At 40.3% G+C, this 23,526-nt stretch overlaps 1 protein-coding gene across 2 annotated transcripts in view; it reads right to left on the bottom strand.

Moving 5' to 3' along the window:
• ATRNL1 (attractin like 1) overlaps positions 1-23,526 on the bottom strand; it is an 857,293-nt gene that overhangs the window by 560,088 nt on the left and 273,679 nt on the right. The window contains exons 11-14 of one of the 2 annotated variants that reach the window (XM_089653036.1): positions 20,566-20,650; positions 14,197-14,408; positions 5,007-5,125; positions 2,944-3,076 (exon numbers count right to left, since the gene is read on the bottom strand). In XM_089653036.1, the coding sequence (XP_089509162.1) occupies positions 2,944-3,076; positions 5,007-5,125; positions 14,197-14,408; positions 20,566-20,650 (549 nt within the window). Of the gene's footprint in view, positions 1-2,943; positions 3,077-4,973; positions 5,126-14,196; positions 14,409-20,565; positions 20,651-23,526 lie in introns of both variants that reach the window. The other variant, XM_089653035.1, reaches the window with a different exon arrangement.

Genomic DNA, 23,526 nt, shown 5'->3' on the forward strand with positions numbered 1-23,526 from the left:
CAGCGAGAATTCTGCACTGGGGGGAACTGACTTGGTGTCATTGACATCCCCAGTGACACCAATGTAGTGATCAATGCTAATAAAAAGCACTGACAATGTACTAATGGCACTGGGCAGGAAGGGGTTAACATGTGGAGCAATCAAAGAGTCAACTGTGTGCTGTGTGTGTGCTTTACTATAAGCACACTGCTTTGCATGGCTCTGGTATGCGTGTGCAGGAGCTGACAGGTGAAAGAACTGTATTGTTCACTGGGTGCCGGTGAGCAATCACTTGCCGGGGCACGGTGATTGACAGCCGAGGCCACGAATAGCGGCGCAGGTAGGGTTCGCACGCGCCACCTACCCAGAAATGCAAAATCACGTATATATACACGTGATTTTGCGCATTCCTGCCACCCTGTAGCAGTATATCTGCTATAAGATGGCAGGAAAGTGGTTAAAATGTGCTAATTATAGCCAGTCTAAATACTCTAATGCACAAAACAGTGAATAAATATAACATACACAAACAATCATTATTAAAAATACAAATTAATAGAAGTAAAAAAAAAAACAAAAACAAACAACATTTGAGACAAATAAACTTCAGTGTTTCAAAATAAAATTTAGTGCAAGTAACATGTCTCACACGCTTCTTGCACTTAACATTGTATTCATGTTTACATTTGTGTATGTTTTATGTGTTTATGTGTGAATTCTGCATATTGAGGTACTTAGGCTTGCCATAATTAGCACATTTTAAGAGAGGATAAAGTGGAGCGCTGTATGCTTATATTTGTTTTTTCCAGCTGCTAAGTAGTTGTTACGTTTCACCTTCATATTTATCTTTAGTGCAAAGCATTGCATGTCTTAATATAATTTTTCAACCGCTTTTCTACCAGGCACGGTAGCCTACATTTATTGTATTTGTTTTGTTTGGTCAACATTATTATTTATCTTCTTTTTTGATTATTTTGGTGTTTATTTTGAAATGGCACACATGCACACCTAGGCAGGGCACGACAATGCACAGATGTGAGCAATCTGTGTCCTGAGTTTTAAGGGCAGGTAGGGGGCAGTAAAAATGGGCACCTGAGCCGTAGTTTTACCACTCCCAACCTGCCAGCCGAACTGTAAAATAACAGCTGGATTAGGCTGTTCACATGCTTCAGTTGCAATGTTGTGCTTTGTGGCCAATTTTTACTTATAGTGCAGATGTTTAAACTTGTCAAACTTGTCCACCGAGTTTAATGGGGCTGTGCCGCAACTGCGTGCAATTTGCAGAAGTGAAACATTATGGGGTTAAATCAGGTGGCAAGGAGGTGATATAATGCCTCATCACCACCTGTCAAATGGCTTCTGAAAAGTGATCTGAACATGGATCACTCTATAGAGAGCACCACACTCCACAGGGAGTGTGAAAGAGCCCTTTAACAAATTGCATATCCTGATTTAGGCGCATTTTTTGCAGTGCTTTGGCAGCCCATTCAAAAGCCAGCACATGTTGGATATGTAAATATTGCAAGTTACACACACAGCAATTCACTGGTCTGCAGTTGTCAGAGGAACTAAATGCAGCTGATCGCTGGTTTGGAGTATCTGAAGAAACCCTCAAAACAGAAAAAAATTAGCTTTGTTAAATCCCCCTATCTACTTCACTGAGCACAGCCATTACAAAAATAACTGCCCTTTTTAATTACCTAAAATCGTGATTGCATGACACTCCAATCCCGAGTCTTCTCTATTTTTTTTCTGTTTACAGGAATTTGTAGCATCATTACAGACTCCTCTTCTGAATACTGAGAGGACCCCTCAGCTGGATAGCCAATAGAAGTTGTGCACATAATGCAGGCAGTGACACTCCGTATTGGCAGTCCATTGTTGGTTCGTCCCAGGACCCAGAAGAGGAGTCCACAGCTGAACATCAGCACGAGGAGACTATCAGGGACAGGCCAGATCAGTTTCATCTATAGCAATGGAATATAGGTCCCCCAAACCCGAATGATATGAAGAACCTACATGGGCATACTTAAATGACAGAGATGAAGCACAGCTTTAGATCGAAGTTAAGCAAAAATAAACTATCTGAGCACCACAAACTTAAATACTATTTAACTCATTTTAATGTTCAAAACAAACTCTCCCATCGACCTATCCATATCTCCATGCTTTATTTTGATGAGAAATCAGTTTGATAAACAACCCCCTAGCATTTTTAGCTCAGGCCTTCTTGAGTAAAGGCAAATGGTTCATGTAAAATTTACTTTTTGGAATTCATCTGCCATTAGCTCAGGCATGCAGGCAGGAGGGTGAGCTTAGCTGAGAAAGCCCCCCCTCCAGTCCTCCAAATTAAAAAAAAAAAAAATGCCATGAAGACTCTGGGATGTACGACTTTTTTTGGCCTAGTGCGTTTGTGTGTGTGTTCTGATGCCTTTTACTGCGTTTAAGTACAGTTCAGTGCAAAAAAAATGCAGCATGTTCTACTTTTTTTCTGAAGTTGGAACACACTGGAACTGACTGCACTGGTGTGCACTATGCCATTGGAAGCCATATAACCTACTATCCACACGTTTTTGATGCAGAAAAAAAAACATGCATTGAACTGCATGTGGTGTGAACCGGCCCTAAAATAAAATTGAATAGAATTTTTAAATTATGACTGATCAAACAGAATTTTTTTTTCTGTTTGCATCGTATTGCCTTTCAAAAATTTCGAAAATAAATCTAGGAAGACAACGTCACAAATGAAGCAAAACAAAATGTTGCCTCACTTTTGTATCATAAGTAGTAAAGCTAAATTACTCTATTCATAGGCTAGAAATAAACAATAAAAATACCTCTGGAGCTTAACTGTCTAAGCCACACCTAAAGCCATTATTTAAAATTTTGGATGGAGTACTTTGTGTCTTGCCCAGACAATACAGGTACAGGGGAAGTGAAAATCCCTGCTGGCTTTATACGCACCGGGCAGTGCTTGGCATTCCTGCTGGCGCTGGTCCCACTGGCAGTTCAGGTTGAGCGAACAACTCTTACAGCTTGTCAGCTTGTTGCAGATCTGCTCATTCCTCACATAACACTTCATATAATTCTTCACAGACTGCAAGGAAGCACAAAGGAAAATATTACCAGCTTTATCTTTCCAAGGCTCTGAGCAATTCACCCAACAGACCTAGATCGGCAAGTCCCGTCTAATAATCTACCTCTTAGCATGTTAACTGCACAAATACTGTACATCCATAACCTTCTTTTCAAGTTTGAATGGCTGGGGAAGGGCTATAATACCTAGTTGAGTCTTGCTAGTGTCCCTGTTGGGCAAATTCACCTCACTTCCTGTCTGGGTGACCAGAAAAGGTGGACATCTTTTTAACAGTGAGTAAGATAGCAGCACAAGCAAAAAGGTTACTAATAGAGCTGGGGAAAGGAGGGAGGCTAGCTAAAGCCTCTCTTATGGTTTTATTGTTGTTTGCGTCTTCCAATCCCAGTGAAACCCTTTGTTTTTTCTCCTGGTGTCACAGAAATCAAAGCTGAAGGGAAATCTCTCTAACAGGGGTTATAAACAGCCTTCAAATCTGGAGTTTGGGAAGAGATAGTAACAGAAACAATTGAGTACTGTCCGTGATACTTTTTTTATTTGCACTAACATACAATTTTGAGGACAAGCTTTCGGGGAGTGTCCCCTTCTTCAAGGTCCAAGCAGTACTATACCAAAATATATATATTTACTATTTATAGTACTGCTTGGACCTTGAAGTACTATTTATAGTACTGCTTGGACCTTGAAGAAGGGGACATTCCCCGAAAGCTTGTCCTCAAAATTGTATGTTAGTGCAAATAAAAAAAGTATCACGGACAGTACTCAATTGTTTCTGTCGCAAATGCACTAATACGGCTACAATCGCCTCAAGCAAAATGGAAGAGATAGCAGTGATTTTTACGGCTCGTTCACACTAGAATGTGGTGTGGGAAAACCCGCGTTCTCGTGAGGTTTTCCGCACTGCATTCCAATCGCACTGCTCTTGCTACGTGCAGTGGGTGTCAATACAAGATTAACAACACCCCAAATGCAGTGCGTTTGCCTGCACCTGATCGTATGGTACAAAAGTAACATGTAATCCAGTTGCAGTGGATTTCAAAAAAGAAGTGCATGCACTACGTTTTCTGCGGTGCAGTACAGTGTGATTTCAGCCCATTCAAAATGAATTAGCTAAAATTGCACCGCACAGAACTGGATGTGAATTTCACATGCAGTTTCTAGTATGAATGCACCCTTACATACATATTTATATGAACTATTCATATTTTGCTTTTTTGTACACTGGCCCTGAGGAAGAGGTAGGCATTTCCCCCAAAACACATTGGCTTCACCTGATGCCTTTTTAATAAACATTTCAAATTGACCCCTGAGTGTGCTTTTGTGCTGGGTGCTCCCCAATGCCTACTCCAGTGTTAGTCATCTAATGAACACTGTCATTAAGGCTATCTATCTGAGAGGAAGCTGCCCAGGACCAGAACAAGATCCATCTATACTGCACCTTCAAAGTACATTAGCCTCTTTGAGGGAGGATTCACTTGATTTCACATTCACCAGTCCAATACCTCACTTTTATCAGTCCAGCACTATCATATACACAAATCAGCTGGTCTAGAAAAGTGGGCATTCCTAGGAAGACCATTGGCATGTACAGCACCCAAGGTAACACCCAGCTGTGATGCAGAGCCTAAATGATTGAAATAACTGAAATCCAAATAATGAAAGAGCTGGGCAGGGAAAGTCAGGCTGCGGAAAAAGGGCTAAGTGATGCTGGAAATACTCCAGAGAGGTAATCAGCTGGGCTCTATCTGACTCAATACACCTGCTAATGCAGTGTAATAAGCTCACAGTGTGCACTAAAATCATAATAAGCAATTTCAGTACAGGAGAGGAGCCTGTCCAAACTGTGCAAGACTGAAAGGAAGTCTGGAGTTCAGATTTAACTGAGAATTGTGCACACTACCTGTAGTAGAGAAAGTGAAGATTGAGTGCTCACCACGCTGCAATTGCTACTCAAGGACACGCACTTCTTGTCGTCGCACCATTGGCAGCCATTGGTGTTGGCGGTGCAGCTGGCACAGTCCGTGTTCTTGTAGCATCGGTCGTCAGCTGGCGCTGTGGACAGAAAAGGTTTTATGTCATTTTATGTCATTAAAAAAAAAAAAATGACTAGCAAAATGTCCACTCCTACCTGACAGAAAAAACTCCACCACAAAGATCGAGCTACTGCTGTACACAGGCACAAGCATGGAGCAAGTTCCTAAAACTAATTTTGTCTGGAAAGTTTTGGATATGTGTTTTTTGTTTTGTTTTTTATATATACGACTAAAGCTTACCTGTTTTTAACTCAGCCAATCCCAGGAGAGAGGAAAGGGTTAGTGATCCTAAAAGTGATATTTGAATTATAGGTGGAGTCTACTGGCAAGCGTTGCCTACCATAGTTCCTGGCTGTTACAGCCCACTTCACAGTTCAGGCTGTACCACACATCTTGGGTCATGCTTGTTGTTCCTTTTAAGTACAAAATATATTCAAAATTCCCAGAAGGATGGTGTCTAACATCCAATGCAGGGGCGCAGAGCAGGAACTTAGTGTAGGGGTTTCTCCAATTAATGGTTTACCCTTCTGGCATCCATCCAATAATGAACAGCTTTGGGTGGAGCAGTCCTTTAAAGCACTGGAACTTTTGATTAGCCTGACCAGGCATTTGAAGTGAATGTAACTGGTCAAACACTGACCCCTTCAGTAAACCTCTGAATTCACTTTCTATTCAGCATTTAATACATATTTTATTTCCTGTACAGGCTCTTGAAAAGCCCATCCAGTCTGAAGAGAATATGTTCAGCTTCTTCTTGCTGCCATGGCAGAAACTGCAAATATTTGAAATATTCTCAATAACTGACCTGGCCAACCAATATCTCCCAGTTTGGCCACATGGATACATCATGAGACTGCACAAGCCTAGCAGGAGAAACGAAAGGTTCCCTTTTTTGTGATCTTTTTCCATTTTAAATGGAAGGCTGGGATGAGGCTACGGGGTGGTCACTCGGGAAAAGTCTTCTGTCTTACATCATCAGAACATTGTAACAGATATTAAAAGTATAAATTAAAAATGTATTTAAAAATGATGTGTGAGTCTATAACATGCCTGATACAGAGCAATAAATTAATAAGAACTCCATTCCGGGTGGATGCTAGGCAGTGGCGCTGGTTAGGGAGACATTTTTATTGGATGCAGAGCATGAAAATTAATGAGATTATTTCCTTGAGTTAAGTACATGGCACCCCAGACAATTACAGCTGCACTATATATAACTTGATGCAGAGACGTATGGAGGCCCTGCAGAGTGGCCAATACAAGTGTATTGATCTATGTGTATATGAAGTGTGGGTCATACCTAAAGCGGACCTGTTATCAGATATATTTTTCATGTAAATGTGTGTATGCTCATTAATGTGTTTAAAACTTCTAGGTTTTTGTAACCTCTCACAGAGATCACAGTACTCCCCCTGACAATGCCTTCATCTGCTTTTCTCTCTAGAAGGACTGCACCATCTTTACTCAGGCAACATCCATGGTCCCAATCTACTTCCTGGACTAAAATGTCAGCTCAGAGATGACACAATCATTTAAATGCTGGCACAGGAACTTTATTCCTAGACCATGGGGTGTCCCCAATCAACAAACTGGAAAATCAACAAATTGGGTAACAAAAGCCAAAATGGCCACACAAGCCCTAGCAAGACAAGGTATCCAACCAGCCGGGTGGAAGAGAAGGGAGGAGCCCCACAGAGAAACCACCCTGTGAAAGAACTGAAGAATCCGTTTCCAAGGAAGATATGGCAAAAAGTCATAGATGACTATTCTGATGCCATCTGTAAGGGTTACTGGGAATTGTTAGACACACCTTTAGGGCAGGGCATGGGATTGGAGAATGACACTTGACAAAGGAGTGTGCATACTACGAAATGCGTTGCCATAACAGCGCAGTGATGTCACTTCGCTCACATTGCATTCCATGGTGGTTCCAGAAGGGAAGATGCTGCTGATCCCTATGCGAGTTTCTGCCTGAAGACATACAGTGCGGATCTAGCAGTGATGATTTCTACCATCATGAGCATTTTTGTTTTATACAGATGAGTCTTTACACTGTTTCTTACATGTGAGTGGACCCTAGGCAAGTTTTATTAAACTTATTGATTCCTTTTTCTCTCTCAGAGAAACATAAGAAGCTAGTTTTTAGAATAGTTTGTCCTTATGTAGCAGAGGTAAAAAAAAGAGAAGGCTCCTAGAAGCAGTACTAAGCCAGTGTATTAAGATGATGGTAATAAATGTCTTTTTGTTTTTATGTTTGTTTTTGTATTGAGGAGACAAGAGCAGCAGCATGGCTTCTCGGGTCATAAGGCAAGCAACCTGATAGCCCGCAAACCTTGTACAGGGGGAAAGGCTTATCAAAAGTTCAGAACAGAGTCTGAGGGTCATAAGCCAAGGTGATATGAATAAAATGGGATCCAGATAAAGGAGTTAACCTCTCAACTTAATGAAGAGGAGGGTACCCATCGATGTCACCAAGTGGGAAAAATTCAGACATCGGCTGTCTCAAAGAATCAGCCATAGACTTAAATCGTGCTGAACAAAACCTGAATAAGTGTGTCGTCAGGATTAAATCTGATCATCCTTGGCAGTACAAGGATCCTATTAGGGCTCCAAAAAGGGAGTACTTTAAATTTGTGTTGCAGCTGTCTTGTAAAACTTTAGTAGGGGTTAAAGACTTATTCGAACTGGAGAGAACTTTTGGGTCAAACAGTCCATATGGATCAAACAGTTCTCAGGAATCTGTAAGGAAGACATCCACAAGACATTTTGTGCTCTGAATGTTCAGGGTGTGATCAGGTGTCTACGATATAAAGCACAACAGAGTGTGTTTTCTTTTTCAACAATGTAAGGATTACACTGATGTATGAATAGTTGGTGATATAAACCATCAATCTGCATGAGCTGTACAATTAGAAAATCTCTCATTTGAGAGATAATTTGACAGGTCAACAGGAGACCATGCAGAGGCCTAACTACTGCAGTAATTTTGATATATATGACATGACGGGACATGCATCCCTAGATTGGTAAGATTTCCGGTATACGATTTGAAAGTCCTTGCAATGCTTCCTGAAAAGAGAAGAAATGCCCATCCCGTTACAGTAGGGCTGATAGGAGGTGTAGGGAAAGTAAATAAATGGTTTGAGGAAAGCAAATAGAGAGGACAACAATGGACGCTCTTTGTTTACCTCTCTGAAAGATCAAAAAAAAAAAAGATGTGTTAGACATCCTAGCACCTGCAGGGATGAAGGCAAAACCTTAACGTGTAGAAGGTTTATGAATAGGTCCAGAGGACTTAGAAAGTTTACCACAAAAATATGGACCTGTAGTAGAAGATGATGCCTTGAATGGGCAAACAGAACATACCAGTAAGGGAGATGTGGACAAGTCGATGGGGAGGTATAATTGTGGTCTCACTTTGTTTGATCGCTAGGCTTTGCCTACCTCTCGTGTAACTTCCCACAGTGGTGTTTGGAGATGAGGGGGGAGCTACTTTTTATTTTTTTGGGGGGGAGGGGGGCTCTCTGGCCTCTTGCACCGTCTCCCTTTTTTCCCAAGATGCATGTGTACATTAATGCCCACATTTTTCCATTCTATTTCCACTCACTGGTTTGATGCCTCCATCCCCACCACTCATTGTCTAAGCCATCGCCTTCTTAGCTCCGGCTGTATGCCCCCCGACATGGCTTATCCAGTCCGCTTCACAGCTCCCGGAGAAAGCACCAACCAAGCAAGTCCATCTTGACTTGCTTGGTTGGTGCTTTCTCGTTGCATCCTGGGATTTTCGGTCCAGCGTATCTACTATTGTTTTAATATTTGGTGCCTTTTTTGGTGTGCCTTTTTTGGTGTGTATTAACCAACTACCATTATTGGTTGCAGATTTATATGTGGGGGGAGTGTTTATTTTTACTTTTGAAAAACACACACAACCTGGTCTCTGTAGACACTGTATCATCACAAGTTCTCACATCTCCTGAAGAAGTAATCGTTGCTGCAAGAAAAGCAACAAGATTTGTGAAAGAGCTTGCTTAACTTCAATGTGCAGAACATGTCGAATGTATTTTAATGATTCATTTGTATATACACCAAAAAAAATTGTGTTTATATTTTGGTTTGTAGCATTTTAATATGTATATCTTTGAATAAAATGTAATGTTTTTTAACCTTATCTTTATGCGTGACTCTTAAAGTACCTAGGACACTTCCCTTTTTTATGTATTATTGTCCCCATTAAAAGATTTCTCCTCTATTACTGTTCTGGTAACAACTTTAAAATGTTGGATTTTCCTTTATTTTCTAACTTTTTTTGACAATTAATCTTTATTATCATTTGCCAAAGTCTAACAAGCAGTTGTAAACAAGATTCTCTTTTAAGTTTCACAATTTCATTCTTAAAAACAACAAAATAGTAGAACTATAACCACTTTACTACCCCATGTTTATATATCTCATGGAATAGATCTACTGCATTAGCTCCTAAACATTTCAAAACATAAAAAAAAATGCTAGTTACAGTATACACTTAGACTATTATTATTTCGTAAAGAAAGTAAAAAAAAACAAAAAAAGAGGAAAAGAGAAGGAGAAAAAAAAAAAAGATCTCAGAATATCAGAGTTCATAAACTCAACCCAAGGGAACCACACCGACAGATACTTATAACATTCATGTATGGTTGCTGTCAGTTCTTCCATTCTCTTTATTCTATTTATTTCATCTATCCACTCCTTAATTGAGGGGAGAACTTGGGTATTCCAATATCTTGGTATTACTGTATGTGCCGCAGAAAACAAATAACGCGACAGTCCTCTTTTTAATGCTCTCCCAGATTCTGGAAAAACAGATAATAATGCTATTTCTGGGGACATCTGATAAGATGTGCCAGTAATATGTGAACAAATCGGAATACTAATTCCCAAAATGGTTTGACCCTAGAAAAGGACCACCATATATGCATCATTGTGCCTACATCCTCCCCATAACCCCAACATTTTTTAGGATAGTTTGAAATTATATTATGTATTCCCACTGGGCATCTATAACACCTTGTAAGTATTTTTCTCTTGAATGGAAGTTGAAATACTAGATTTGTGTGTTAGCCTGAAACACCTTTTCCACTCCCTCTCAGTTACCACATGGCCTAGTTCTCTCTCCCAGTCTCTGGTATAGTAAGGTTGGTGTGGAAATACATGAGATAATAATATACCATATATTGTTGAAATAGCACGTGAACCCACCGAGCTCCTCATACAGAGTGATTCAAAAGGGGTTAGATCTCTCTGTAATGAACCTTTTTTAGATAAATGTTTGCAAAAATGTTGAAGCTGAAAATAATGGAGCCAACGGCCAGTATACAAATTATCTACAGGTGACAATTCGCTAAGTGGTAAAAGACCCTCAGTAGCAAGAGTCTGTTTAATCGGAGAAGGGGCCACAGGCATCCAGCATTAAAATCCAGCTACCGTTAACCCCGGCTCAAATTCTGGGTTCCCAATGATCGGGGTAAGAGGGCCAGGTGTTGTAGAAATACCCAATTTTTGAAAGGTCCAATCCCAGGTTTTCATCACAGATTGTGTCAGGAATTACATTTTTTGTCTAGGAGGATGCAACATAGGCATGATCCATGGTAGGGAAGTCAATTGAATTGGGGACATTAGCTGTTAATTAATTTTCTAACTTGGTGAGAAGTGGCCAGGGAAAATACAGAGGGTGAATCTCCCCAGCTAGAACTGAAATATAAATCTGACAGGAGTTTCAGTCTGCCCACAGAAAATAAAAAAAATAAAGTCTGGTTATAGACATGATTTCAACACTATTTACAAAACTGCTCACAATTATGCTCATTTACCTTTCAAAACCCAGGTGACAAAAGGCTTACACAATGGAATTCTGTGAAATACACAACTTTTACACTGGCTATATACATTACAATCTGATCATTCAAGCAATGTACAGGTAATCTACCAAAACTATGTTACATAGTTAGTCTGGCTGAAAAAAGACAAAAGTCCATCCAGTTTAACCATTAAAAAAAAAAGTTATAATCCTATACCCACAGTTGATCCAAAGGAAGGCAAAAAAACCCAGCAAAGCATTATCCAATTTGCTCCTGCAGGGAAATAAAATTCCTTCCTTCCTAGACCATTCAGAGTATGAATCATTAACCACTACTCTTTGAATACAATCTTTTAGCCAATTTTCTATCTAGCCGTGTGTGAGGAACTGTGTCAAACGCATTTGCAAAATCCAGGTATACCACGTCCACCGCCACCCCTCTGTCAAAGGTTTTGCTCACCTCCTCATAAAAATAAATCAGATTTGTGTGACAACTTCTGTCTTTCATGAATCCATGCTGTCTGTTGCTTAAAATATTTTTTTCCAGCAAGAACTCATCTATGTGGTCTTTTATTAAACTCTTCAGTAGCTTCTCAACTATAGAAGTTAAACTAACAGGTCTGTATTTACTTGGTAAAGATTTGGACCCCTTTTTAAATATTAGCCCCACATTGGCCTTATGCCAATCCAGTGGTACAATGCCAGTCATTAAACAGTCCCTAAAAATTAGAAATAGCTTTGAAATGACAGAGCTCAATTCTTTAAGGACCCGTGGGTGTATGCCATCCGGACCAGGTGCTTTATTCTGTCTAAATATTTTTGGATCATATCAATTGTGAGCCAATGTGGATCATCTGGAGTTGTGTCAATACCATGCCCCTTATGGACAAGAGCTCCCCTATGCTCCTCTGTATACACAGAGCTGAAGAAGGGATTTAATACATTTTTCTTCTCTTTGTCTCGAGTCACCCACTCTAGATTATTTTGTAAAGGGCCTACATGCTTGGACCAAACCTTTTTACTATTAATTTATTTGAGGAATTTTTGGGGGGTTGGTCCTGCTATCTTTTTCAATCTGTCGTTCGTTTTCAATTTTTGCGGCCTTTATTTCCTTTTTGCATATTCCATTATATTTTTTGTAATGTTTAAATGATGATAGCGCTCCTTCATTTTTATATTTAATAACAACTCTTTTCTTATTATCTATAGCTTTTTTAACTCTGGCCGTAAGCCACATAGGTTTGATTTTTAGCCTTTTAAACTTGTTGCCCATGGGAATATATTTTGCAATGTGTTCACATACAGTATTTTTGAAGAATTCCCATTTCTGAGTTGTGTTCATGGATGCCAATATTCCTTCCCAGTCTAAGTCTTGGAGAGCAGCTCTCAGCCTTGGAAAATTAGCACTCCTATAATTGATCCTTTTTATTTTTCCCGTATGTGCTCGCTGTTTACAGCTAACAATACATGAAATCATGTTATGGTCACTGCTACCCAGATGTTCTTTTATATGGACATTCGTAATAAGCTCTGCATGGTTTGAGATTACCAGGTCCAGCAGAGCATCATTCCTAGTTGGGGCCTCTATGAACTTTATCATAAAATTGTCCTGTAGCAGGTTTAAACATTTTTGCCCTTTAACTGTTCCTGCAGTCCCATTACTCCAGTCAATTTCCAGGTAGTTAAAATCCCCCCATTTTTATCACTGTCCCAGCCCTTGCAGCCCTTTTGATTTGTGCAAGGAGGTGAGTCTCCACCTCCTCATTAACACTGGGAGGCCTATAACAAACTACAATGATTACCTTTGTACTATGCACCCCCATGTGCAGGTCAACCCATAATACCTCAGCCTCATCACACTCTCCATCAACTAGATCCTCTTTCACACTCATTCTGAGATCACTTCTCACATTAAGACAGAAACCACCACCTTTCCTATTTACCCTGTCTCTCCGAAAGAGAAAATAGTCAGGCCCAGTCATGTGAAGAATGAAGCCAAGATTCAGCAATACCAATTAAATCATAGTACTCTTCATGCACCAAATCTTCCAACTCACCTATTTTGCTTGGCAGACTGCTGGCATTGGTGAACAAACACTTTAAAACATTAACACCTTGTTCACATGCATTTTGCATATTTTTTCTTTTCAAACAAATGGTACCAATTCCACTGGTTGTTTGTAACATGGGAACCTTCTTATCTGCCATAGCCTTCCCCCCATCTGTCCCCATTCCACCCACCAATAAGTACTGGCCCCTGTCTGATCTGTCTACCCCGTTATAATCTAATTCTTCCTCCGTCCTTGATCCGAGTTTAAATACTCCTCCCGCCTTCCCATAAACCTCTCCCCTAGCACAGCAGACCCCCTTCCATTTAGGTGCAAACCATCTCTAGCATATAGGTTGCACCCCAATGAAAAGTCAGCCCAGTGCTCTAGAAAACCAAATCCTTCCCTCTTACACCTGGTCTTCAGCCATGCATTGAGTTCTCTAATCACCCCCTGTCTTTTTTGAGTTGCGCATGGCACAGGTACTATTTCAGAGAATATTACCTTGGAGGTCCTTCAATTCAACTTGCAGCCTAGTTCTTTAATTTGATTCTTAAGGAGCCTCCACCTTCCATGTATTCTGTCATTGGTTCCAACATGAACCAAGACAGCTGTGTCATGCCCAGCCCCTCCCAGTAATTTATCAACCCGGTCCACCACTTGCTGAACCCTGGCACCAGGGAGACAGCAAACCATTCGGTTGAGGCGATCCTTGTGACAAATTATTCTATAAGTCCTTCTGATTATAGAATTCCCTACTACCACCAGCTGTCTAGGCCTTCCTGCCTGTGTGATGTGGCCCTATAAACAACCCAATCAATCTGCATCCAATCAGGCAGGCCCCGTAGCTGCATACCTTTTGGTTGATCTAAAAGACATTGTGCAATCTCATTGCAAACTATAAGGTCAGCTTTGACAGCAATTCAGTCCAGCTAACTGTCTACACAATCATTTTTAAATGTGGATAAGATAAAATGCCAGATAAGGAAAAAAAAAATTATAAATGTATTTATTGTAAATTGCACCATTGCAACCGATGTAAGTTAATGGCTTGTATATACAAGGCTCAGTGCATAAAACTTTACACAAGGATAAGGATCTTCATTTTAGCCATATGACTGTCATTTTCACATCTCACTAGATTGTTTGCAAAGCTGAGTCTGGCAATATGGTAGACAGATAAGTGCCCAAGGCAGACCACTAACTTACCAGACTTATTTGGGCAATAAGCACGGAAAAGGGTGCTGCTGGCATGTGCGGTCTCCCAGGAGACACAGTGACCGCGGTCCCACAGACAGCTGATCCCCTGTACGGCACCAGTGCACTGCTCCTGGGTGTGGAAGGCCTCGCAGCTTGGAGGTTTGTACACTAAGATGTCATTCAGGAGTACACTGGAGAATCCTCCGAATATGTACATTGACCTGCAGGGAGACAAACCAAGATTTTATAAGATGAAAACCCAGCTCTGCTGTGGTTAGAGAAGCAGGAAAATGTGTGTGATGATATTATAATGTTGAGTCATGTGATAAAGAGTACTACTGCTTTTTCCTACATCATAATAAAATATCTACATAGTACCATCATCTAGAGTGGTGCTGTACAAAAGAACAGATACAAGGGTAAGTACAGGTAACGTAATACAGAAATATAGTAAATGACATTATAACGTAAGGTCATGTAAGAGAAAGGACTGTTTTTCTTACAGAAGAATATAAAATTAATTTACAATGGATATGTACAAACCAATAGATAAAAAACAAGATAAAGAAAGGAAAGGAAAAGGGAAAGAGAGGAAAAGGGAAAGAGAGAAAAAGGGAAAGAAAGGAAAAGAGAAAGAGAGGAAAGGGGAAAGAAAGGAAAAGAGAAAGAGAGGAAAAGGGAAAGAAAGGAAAAGGGAAAGAAAAGGGGATAGATCAGATAGATAGATATAGATAGATAGATAGATAGATAGATAGATAGATAGATAGATAGATAGATAGACAGACAGATAGATAGATCCTTGCTAATGTTATTTCAAGTGGGAGTCAATAAACCAATCTTTTATGTATTCTTATCAGATCTACAATAATATCCATGTGTAGGCATTTTATGATTACTTTCTGTAAACCTTTGTGAGGAAGAGTTTGTGCAAGGATGATTTTAACCAGTCCTACATTAAGAATTTGGATCTAATCAACAGAAAAAAATAGATAAATAGAAGATAAATAAGCAGTTACAAATACAACACAGTAGTTCCAAATATGACTGAATAATCAAACTTAATAAAAAAACACATATACACACTAAAATATTTAAAAGCTTTGCAGTTATCTTGTCAGTTGGGTATTTACATCTGACAGATTTCATGTAAGAATGAATTTTTGTTGACACTCCAGGTGGAGTTCGCATGTTATTCATTACTTCCTCCAAATCCGCCTTTAATAAGAATTGTGTCTTGCTGCTGTCAGATACATTTGTCAAAGTCATCGGCTATCATTTATCAATGTTTCCTGAACCCGAGGCAATGATAATCGATTCTGATAATTGATAACAGGCTGGAGTCAGCTCAGGTGACATCTCAGCTCATTTACATATCAACCTTCTGTGTGCGCCCTACAAGCTCATTCATCAGCGGACGGCAAAGCTCAGCACTCACTTCAGGAACCTGAGAAAGCACTTTCTTCTCTGATCAATCTTAAAGTCGAGTTTCAGCAAAAGATTTGTTTTTCTCTAAAATTTGCAGTGAAGAAGATTCAAAAACTCCAGCAACTCAGGCTTATAATACAAATGATTTAAATATGAAATCACCAAACGAAACAATTATAGCTGGAATGTAATCTCCTTATATTTTGCCTTCCTTGGCCCCCCATTCCCCTTTCTATTAACATGCTAGATATAGTGTTCATATAAAACCTTTTTATTTTCATTATATACCTTATTTTAATCTCAGATGTAATCACTGAGTCTCTAAGCTTCTCTATGCTATGCAGACCATGCAGATCATGGCTGGTGGGAGGGGCCAGAAGGGTGCTATATATAGCTTCCTGAAAACATCAAAGCACTCTGCTTAGTACTCCTCTCAAGAGCCCTCAGCTCTGATGCAAGCAGTGGGATGGCTCTTGGGAGGCCTTAAGCATATATCAAAATGTCTTGATGGGTGGATGTCAGTCTGGAGGAATGGGTTTTCCTAGGCAGGTTAAATTTGCATGCAGACCATCCTAAGAACCGCCCACATGTGATGCTGAGCCTCCATGATTGAAAGAACTAAAATCTAGTGAATGACAGGACGAGCCTGGGACAGCCAGGTTTGGCAGGAAAGGCTGATGATGGGCATCCTCTAGCCAAGAAATGAGGCGGGCTCTTTCTGACTTCTGCAGCTTTTAATGCACATTCTGAGAATCTCACAGTGTGCAGTGAAATCAGAGTGATCCCGTTCAGTACAAGACTGGAGCCTGTACAACTGTGCAGGCCTGGACAGAAGGATAGAGTTTAAATATAAAGTCCAGAATAAATTTGTTTTCAAAATCCTATGCATTATAGATCCAACATGCTTTATGATTTAGATTCAATACAACAGCTCCCTTCAGCAATGCTAGAAAAAAATTACACAGTTTCTAAAAAAGGGTTAAAAGAACTGAAAGTGCTTTTAAAGCCAAATTTTATTTTTACCCTAATGCATGGGTCTCCAAACTTGAACAAAGGGACGGTTTACTGTCCTTCAGACTTTGAGGGGGCCAGTGTGATTAGAAAATGCCTCGACGTCAATGGGAATAAACAATGCCTCATCACTGGTATTGATGGGAGGAATAGTGATCCACTGTTGGTAGTAGAGTAAAAAATAGTGCCCCATCACTGGTATCAGGGAAAGGAATAGTGCCCCATCCCTGGTATCAGGGAAAGGAATAGTGCCCCATCATTGGTGACAGTGGGAAGAATAGTTCCATACCATAGGTGTCAGTGGGAGGAATAGTTCAATAACATTGGTGTCAGTGGGAGGAATAGTGCCCCATCATTGGTGTCAGTGGGAGGAATAGTGCCCCATCATTGGTGACAGTGGGAAGAATAGTTCCATACCATAGGCGTCAGTGGGAGGAATAGTTCAATAACATTGGTGTCAGTGGGAGGAATAGTTCAATAACATTGGTGTCAGTGGTACGAATAGTGCCCCATCATTGGTGTCAGTGGGAGGAATAGTGCCCCATCATTGGTGTCATTGGTAGGAATTGTGCCCTATTTTTGGTATCAGTAACGGTAATTATACCCCATTGTTGGTGTCTTTAGAAGGAACAGTGCCTTGTATCAGTGGGTGGAATTGTGCCCCAAGGGCCTGATAAAGGCAAGCAAAGTAGCACGTCTGGCCCCCAGGCCGCAGTTTGGAGACCACTGCCTAATGCATTACCTGCATTAAAGCGGAACTTCACTCTCTCAATCAACATGGACTATTTATCTTTATTTAATATTTATTCTGCTAGCATTGATAAATAAATGCAATTCCATGCCTAGGCAACTGATGTCATAAATCCCAGGAATCTTCAGGAGGGGAGGGTTCTCAGCTCAGCCAAAGGGCAGATGGATTCCAGGAAGTGTTAAACTTAATCTAAGAAATGCACATTTGCATCCAACCAATAATGTTATATAAATATACAATGCCACATATAACAAAATATACTAATATAGTTATTTTTTTATGTGAATGTAACTGAGCACCTTCTCTTACTACCCAAGAATGATTTATTGCTTCCGGAGGATGCCAGATTGGCGAAACATGTAGAGGCCGAATGTTACATCCAGGTCCATTGATGTCACTTTCAGTTCTGGCCATTGGAACGCACGTCGACTCCAGGGTGAGGAACGGTGGCGGTGCAGTAAAGCTGAGTGCATTAGTGCCGAGGATTGGGCACCAACAAATGTTAAGTGCACCTTGATGTTTACATGGAAACTCATTTTTAATAAACTTACTACACCATGATAATTTTCTTTTCTGATTCATGGTGATTTGAAACTGTAGAACCAAATGGGGAGAATATAGAGAGGAAACACACTGAGAATATAAACCCTGGTGACACAAAGTGTAACTGACCTTCTTTTAAGTAAGGGGTCATGGATGGTTGGTGAGTGCAATGTTTTGGCACATGGTGGTGGAGCACAAGGAGGAATCGCATGAAGATATACTGTATAGTAAGCACTAGAAGAATCTTTGGCACACTATTTGGTGTGGGACTTTTGATTATTTATGAACTGCTCACAAACATAATTTGGTATATATAATTTTTTCTTTGTTGTGAAGCGACAGGCCTTTATTTAGATTTAGATAGTTATTTTTTGGTTTCTATGGTGGAGAGGAGACGTTTCAATAGAACACAGATCTTCAACCTTGGTGCAAGTGGAGGAGTAACATAACGCAAAGAAGCGTTTGATTACCTACTTTTTGATTGAGGTCATTCTGGTCTGGTGAGTGATTCATATTCATGAGCACAGTTCTGGTGGCTTAGTTTTTGGAGGTGGAACATAAGAAGATTGTTGAAGATATACATATGTGGAAAGGACTCTTGATAAAAGGGCATTCGTACACACTTTTATCACTTGTATTTTGTTATATGTGGCATATATCTATATAACAATATTGGTTGGATGCAAATATACACGTATTAGATGGAGTGTATTTATTACATTCAAAGGGTGACAGCTTTAATTCTACATACATTTTAATGGTAAAAAAACACATTATTATTTCACAATACTGTTTTTGGCACGAAGTCACAAGTTAATATGGATTGCAGGGAAAAAAAAAACCTTCCACTAGATGTTCCTCCATCTTCCATCCCTAAATACTAACCTGTGGTCCTGTATCGATCCACCAAATTGATTCATCCAACCACACTACACAGTTTGTTTTCTGATAGCCAACCCTACAGCTCTCAAAATACCCAATCAGATTGGATGCAAGCTCTTTCTGGCCACTAATTTTTACGAGGGATGTCAGGTGGGAGGTAGCCAATAGGCACCCGCTGAACAAATTTTTGGCTGGTTCATCAGGAACTGGCTGAAATTTGTTCAGTACATGGCCAACTTAAAGCTCACCATACAAATTATAATCTAATTGTACAATACCCTTTATATCTACCAACAACTATGGCGTGTGAGGGACTCCCCAATTAGATACAAACTGATAGATTAAATTAGACAGGTCCTCATAGTACAAAGTTTTGGTAAAAAATAAAAGTGATTGTACAAAGGATGTTTGGTCAGATTATAACATGTATGGTGACCCCCTTCTACAGATTGGAATAGCTGGTTTAAATTACAGAAGTGGGTGAAGTCAAAGTCATTGGCTGAAGTCACTAACTGCATGTGAATGCTTCCCTGAGGCTTGCTATAGGCTATATAACAATCCTTGTATGTACCTTTATGTGCCTTTTATATATCGGTTTTGGTAGTTTTTGAACATATAGAAGTGAGATTGGCTATGTACACCAGGTTTTAATTTTGCTTCAAGGTGATTTTGTTAATAACCAAATACTGGAAAGGGTATTATTTTATTTAATACACTGAAGAAGCAGAATATAGATGTCCCCAAGGAGTGCCAAACTTATACTGCCGTTAAAGGTATATTCATGCAAAATAAACTCTAATCAACGGTGTGAAAGCTGCCTTCCTTTGTATGCAGAGCGCACTGTAACTGCAATAAAGGTCTAAAATCAAAACTCAACAAACCAGTTTAAATCAATGTCCTTAACATTTATATAATTACTAGAGATCATTAACTGCTAGATTCAAGAAACACCCACTACGAGCAAATTTTACCATTGTGGGAGAGGCAGAGACACAAACTATTGCAGGAAATCTCCCCATTGTGGGAGGGGCAGAGACCCAAACTACTGCAGAAAATCTCACCATTGTGGGAGAGGCAGAGACACAAACTACTGCAGGAAATGTCCCCTTTGTGGGAGAGGTAGAGACACAAACTACTGCAGAGAAATCTCCCTATTGTGGGAGGGGCAGAGACACAAACTACTGCAGAAAATCTCACCATTGTGGAAGGGGCAGAGACACAAACTACTGCAGGAAATCTCCCCATTGTAGGAGGGGCAGAGACACAAACTACTGCAGGAAATCTCCCCATTGTAGGAGGGGCAGAGACACAAACTACTGCAGGAAATCTCCCCATTGTAGGAGGGGCAGAGACACAAACTACTTTAGGAAATCTCCCCATTGTAGGAGGGGCAGAGACACAAACTACTGCAGGAAATCTCCCAATTGTGGGAGGGGCAGAGACACAAACTACTGGGGCAAATCTCACCATTGTGGGAGGGGCATAGACACAAACTACTGCAGGAAATCTCCCCATTGTGTGACGGGCAGAGACACAAACTACTGCAGGAAATCTCCCCATTGTGTGACGGGCAGAGACACAAACTACTGCAGGAAATCTCCCCATTGTGGGAGGGGCAGAGGCACAAACTACTGCAGGAAATCTCACCATTGTGGGAGGGGCAGAGACACAAACTACTGCAGGAAATCTCACCATTGTAAGAGGGTGGGGACACAAACTACTGCAGGAAATCTCCCCATTGTAAGAGGGTGGGGACACAAACTTACCCATTGCTGACAACTGCTGAATGGCCAAAACGATTCACATCGCGATGTAGGTTGGGCTTCTGTAGAACTTTCCATTCATCGCAGGCTGAAAAAAACAACAAAAATAAGAACAATATTCCAACACCATGGAAAAATCATGGTTGTATAACTTTAATTATCTGTTTACTAAATGATCATTTTGACTCGGCTTTCCCTTTAAAGAGGAATGCCAAAGCATGTCCCAGACACTGTGAGATCCTGTTAGAACACTTACCTGAAAGCCTTTCTTTCAGGAGAACTTCCTATTTGTATTATCTTGTTGTAATTCATTTTCATTGTTGTATTTTATATGCTGTTATAACTGCTCTCTCTAGTTTTGTGTTTATTTAAAGCTTGTACAAATAGAAAATGACAAAACCAAAAGTGATATCCTACTTCCTCATCACCTTCTGTGGTGGTGACAACAAGTTAGAAGAATCTCTCTAAAAGGGACAAGTTAGAATCTGTTAGAATTGTACTGTGCCCCCATTGCCCCATTGTAGGTTTCATATCACTTCCTGTCCTGGAGTTACTGTATCATAATTTATCACAGCCCTGATATGCCCATTTTATGCAAGAATACTTTGTAAGGCCTCATGTACATGGGTGCTTAGGCCCATACACCGTTAATTTCCCATTTGTTTAATGGCCCGGAGCCATCAGGTGCTGAGAGCAGGCAGCCCATGTAAGTATATGGGGACACAGCAGTTGCTCAGACAGACTACTAATTAGACAGGTGTATGGGTGTAGGTGAATGCCCAAATACAAACAATGTACAGATCCCTTCCAGTCTAATTTTCAATGAACACCCCCAGATCTTCTACAATCTGTCCACACCACAAACAAATGATTTTTACCATTATTAAATAGCAGAGACTATTCATCTATGGCCCTCTATTGTATAAGGGTGGCTGTGAAGGTGACGGCTTTATACGATACAATTTAGAGGCCATACCGACACTGCAATCATTCAGGAAGAGAAAATGATGAAGGTATAAATCTTAGCAACTACACTCCCATCTAATGTACATAAGTCCCAATCCATTCCTCCACAGGTAAAATTATTCGTAAGTTGAAATTCGCTTGCCAAGCTACATCATGAAACCATTATTAAAGGGAGGTCTTCAGATAAGAGAGCCCGTCGGATGAAAAATGCAATAATTCCTGGTTGTGTGCAGAGATTTATCACCAGAACAATGCCTACTGGAGGGGAACAAACGCTCAACACAGACCTTTATCTCCTTCGCTGATAACCGGGCAACATAGAGAGCGCCACCGGAGGAGGGACCAAACTAGGCCTGCCTGATACACACAATACTGGTCATTCAAGTGATGCTGAGCAAGCTGAATGTTACCCAACAAGCAAAGCTTTCAGGTCATGGAGTAAAATATTCAACATTGTATCAGACACTCGTCCCTCGTATAATATACATGTGTGCAGCATATTATAACTCCATTGACATATCTAACACCACCACAGTCAGACACTACTTTTATTAAACATTTATATATCTCTCTGACACATTCTGCAGTGTTGTACAGAGAACACTGAGCCAGTCACATTAGTCTTTGAATCAGAGGAGCTTACACTCTAAAGTCCCACCACTGTCACACACTATTATATGTTTATAAAGGTGTGACATATTCTGCAGTGCTGTACAGACAACACTGAGCCAGTCACATCAGTTTTTGCACCATAGGAGCTTACGCTCTAATGTCCCCACCACAGTCATACACTATAACTATACGTTTATATAGCTCTGACATCTTTTGCAATGCTTTACAGAGAACGCTGAGCCAGTCACATTAGTCTGCACCACAGGAGCTTACACTCTAAAATTCTATTACAGTCACACACTATTTTACATTTATATAGCGCTGACATATTCCGCAGTGCTGTACCGCAGTGCCAGATGAACTTACACTCTAATTTTAGTGGTTATAAAGGCAGAAGGTTTTTTTTTCAACCCTAATGCATTAAAGTGGTTGTAAACCTCAGACATAAAATATGAACTAAACATAGGCCTCTTTAATATTTACTTGTCTCAAGCCAGGGCATTAAGTGTCATTTCTATCTGCTGCCTCGTTGCTCCCTATCTGTATGAGCCACGTCTGACAAGTTTTTCTGGCACCAAGAGAAAAATGGTGACAGGAAAGGAACCTCCAGCAGATTGACAGTATTGGCTCTTTTCCTGTCGAGGGGTGGGTGGGGGTCCCTTCCCTCCAATCAGCTCTCAGAGCTCACCTAAGTTCTGCAGAGTGTAATATCCGCTCTCCACCCATTTTCTGACAACTCAGACAAGCTTTGTAAATTATGAATGAATGGATTTGAAGATAAACAGGTACAACTTATGTAGCAGGATTTGTTTCATCTCTGTGTATCATCTGAGGTATATGGAAGGGTTTACAACCACTTTAAGATACAAAAACCTTTTGTGATAAGCTCCCCCTAAATACTTATATTTGATCTCAATCCAGTGCTGTGCCTGAGATCAGTCCGGCTCAGGATTGAGCCCGCAAGAGTGCCCCAATTGCAAGCAGAAGGGAGGAGGAGACAGGAGCGCCAGCAGAGGAACCCAAAAGAAAAGGTTTGGGGCTGCTCTGTGCAAAACAATTGCACAGAGCAGGTAAGTATAGCATGCTTATTATGGGGAAAAATGTACCTTTACAATTACTTTGATTTGGACATTGACAAATGTTATTAAATTTCTTAATAGGGAATTGCATCATGTCCAGGTGCCTTTCCCTCTGACAGAGCTTTAATTTAGCAGATAAGATGATTTTGGACTCTTGCAGGCAGAGATGGACCTAATACAAAATGTTCCAGCAGAAAAATAACTTCTCATTTTTTTTTTCTTTACTCTGAAAAGCATTTCTTGAAAATATCAGTTACCCCAGAAAGGTTCTCTAACAAATGGTCCACATCGAGTGGTATTAGGCGGC

The sequence above is a fragment of the Staurois parvus genome, unplaced genomic scaffold (genome assembly GCF_062004578.1).
Source record: "Staurois parvus isolate SC_StPar_1 unplaced genomic scaffold, SC_StPar_1.0 ptg000697l, whole genome shotgun sequence".
In the NCBI taxonomy this organism is placed as follows: Eukaryota; Metazoa; Chordata; class Amphibia; order Anura; family Ranidae; genus Staurois; species Staurois parvus.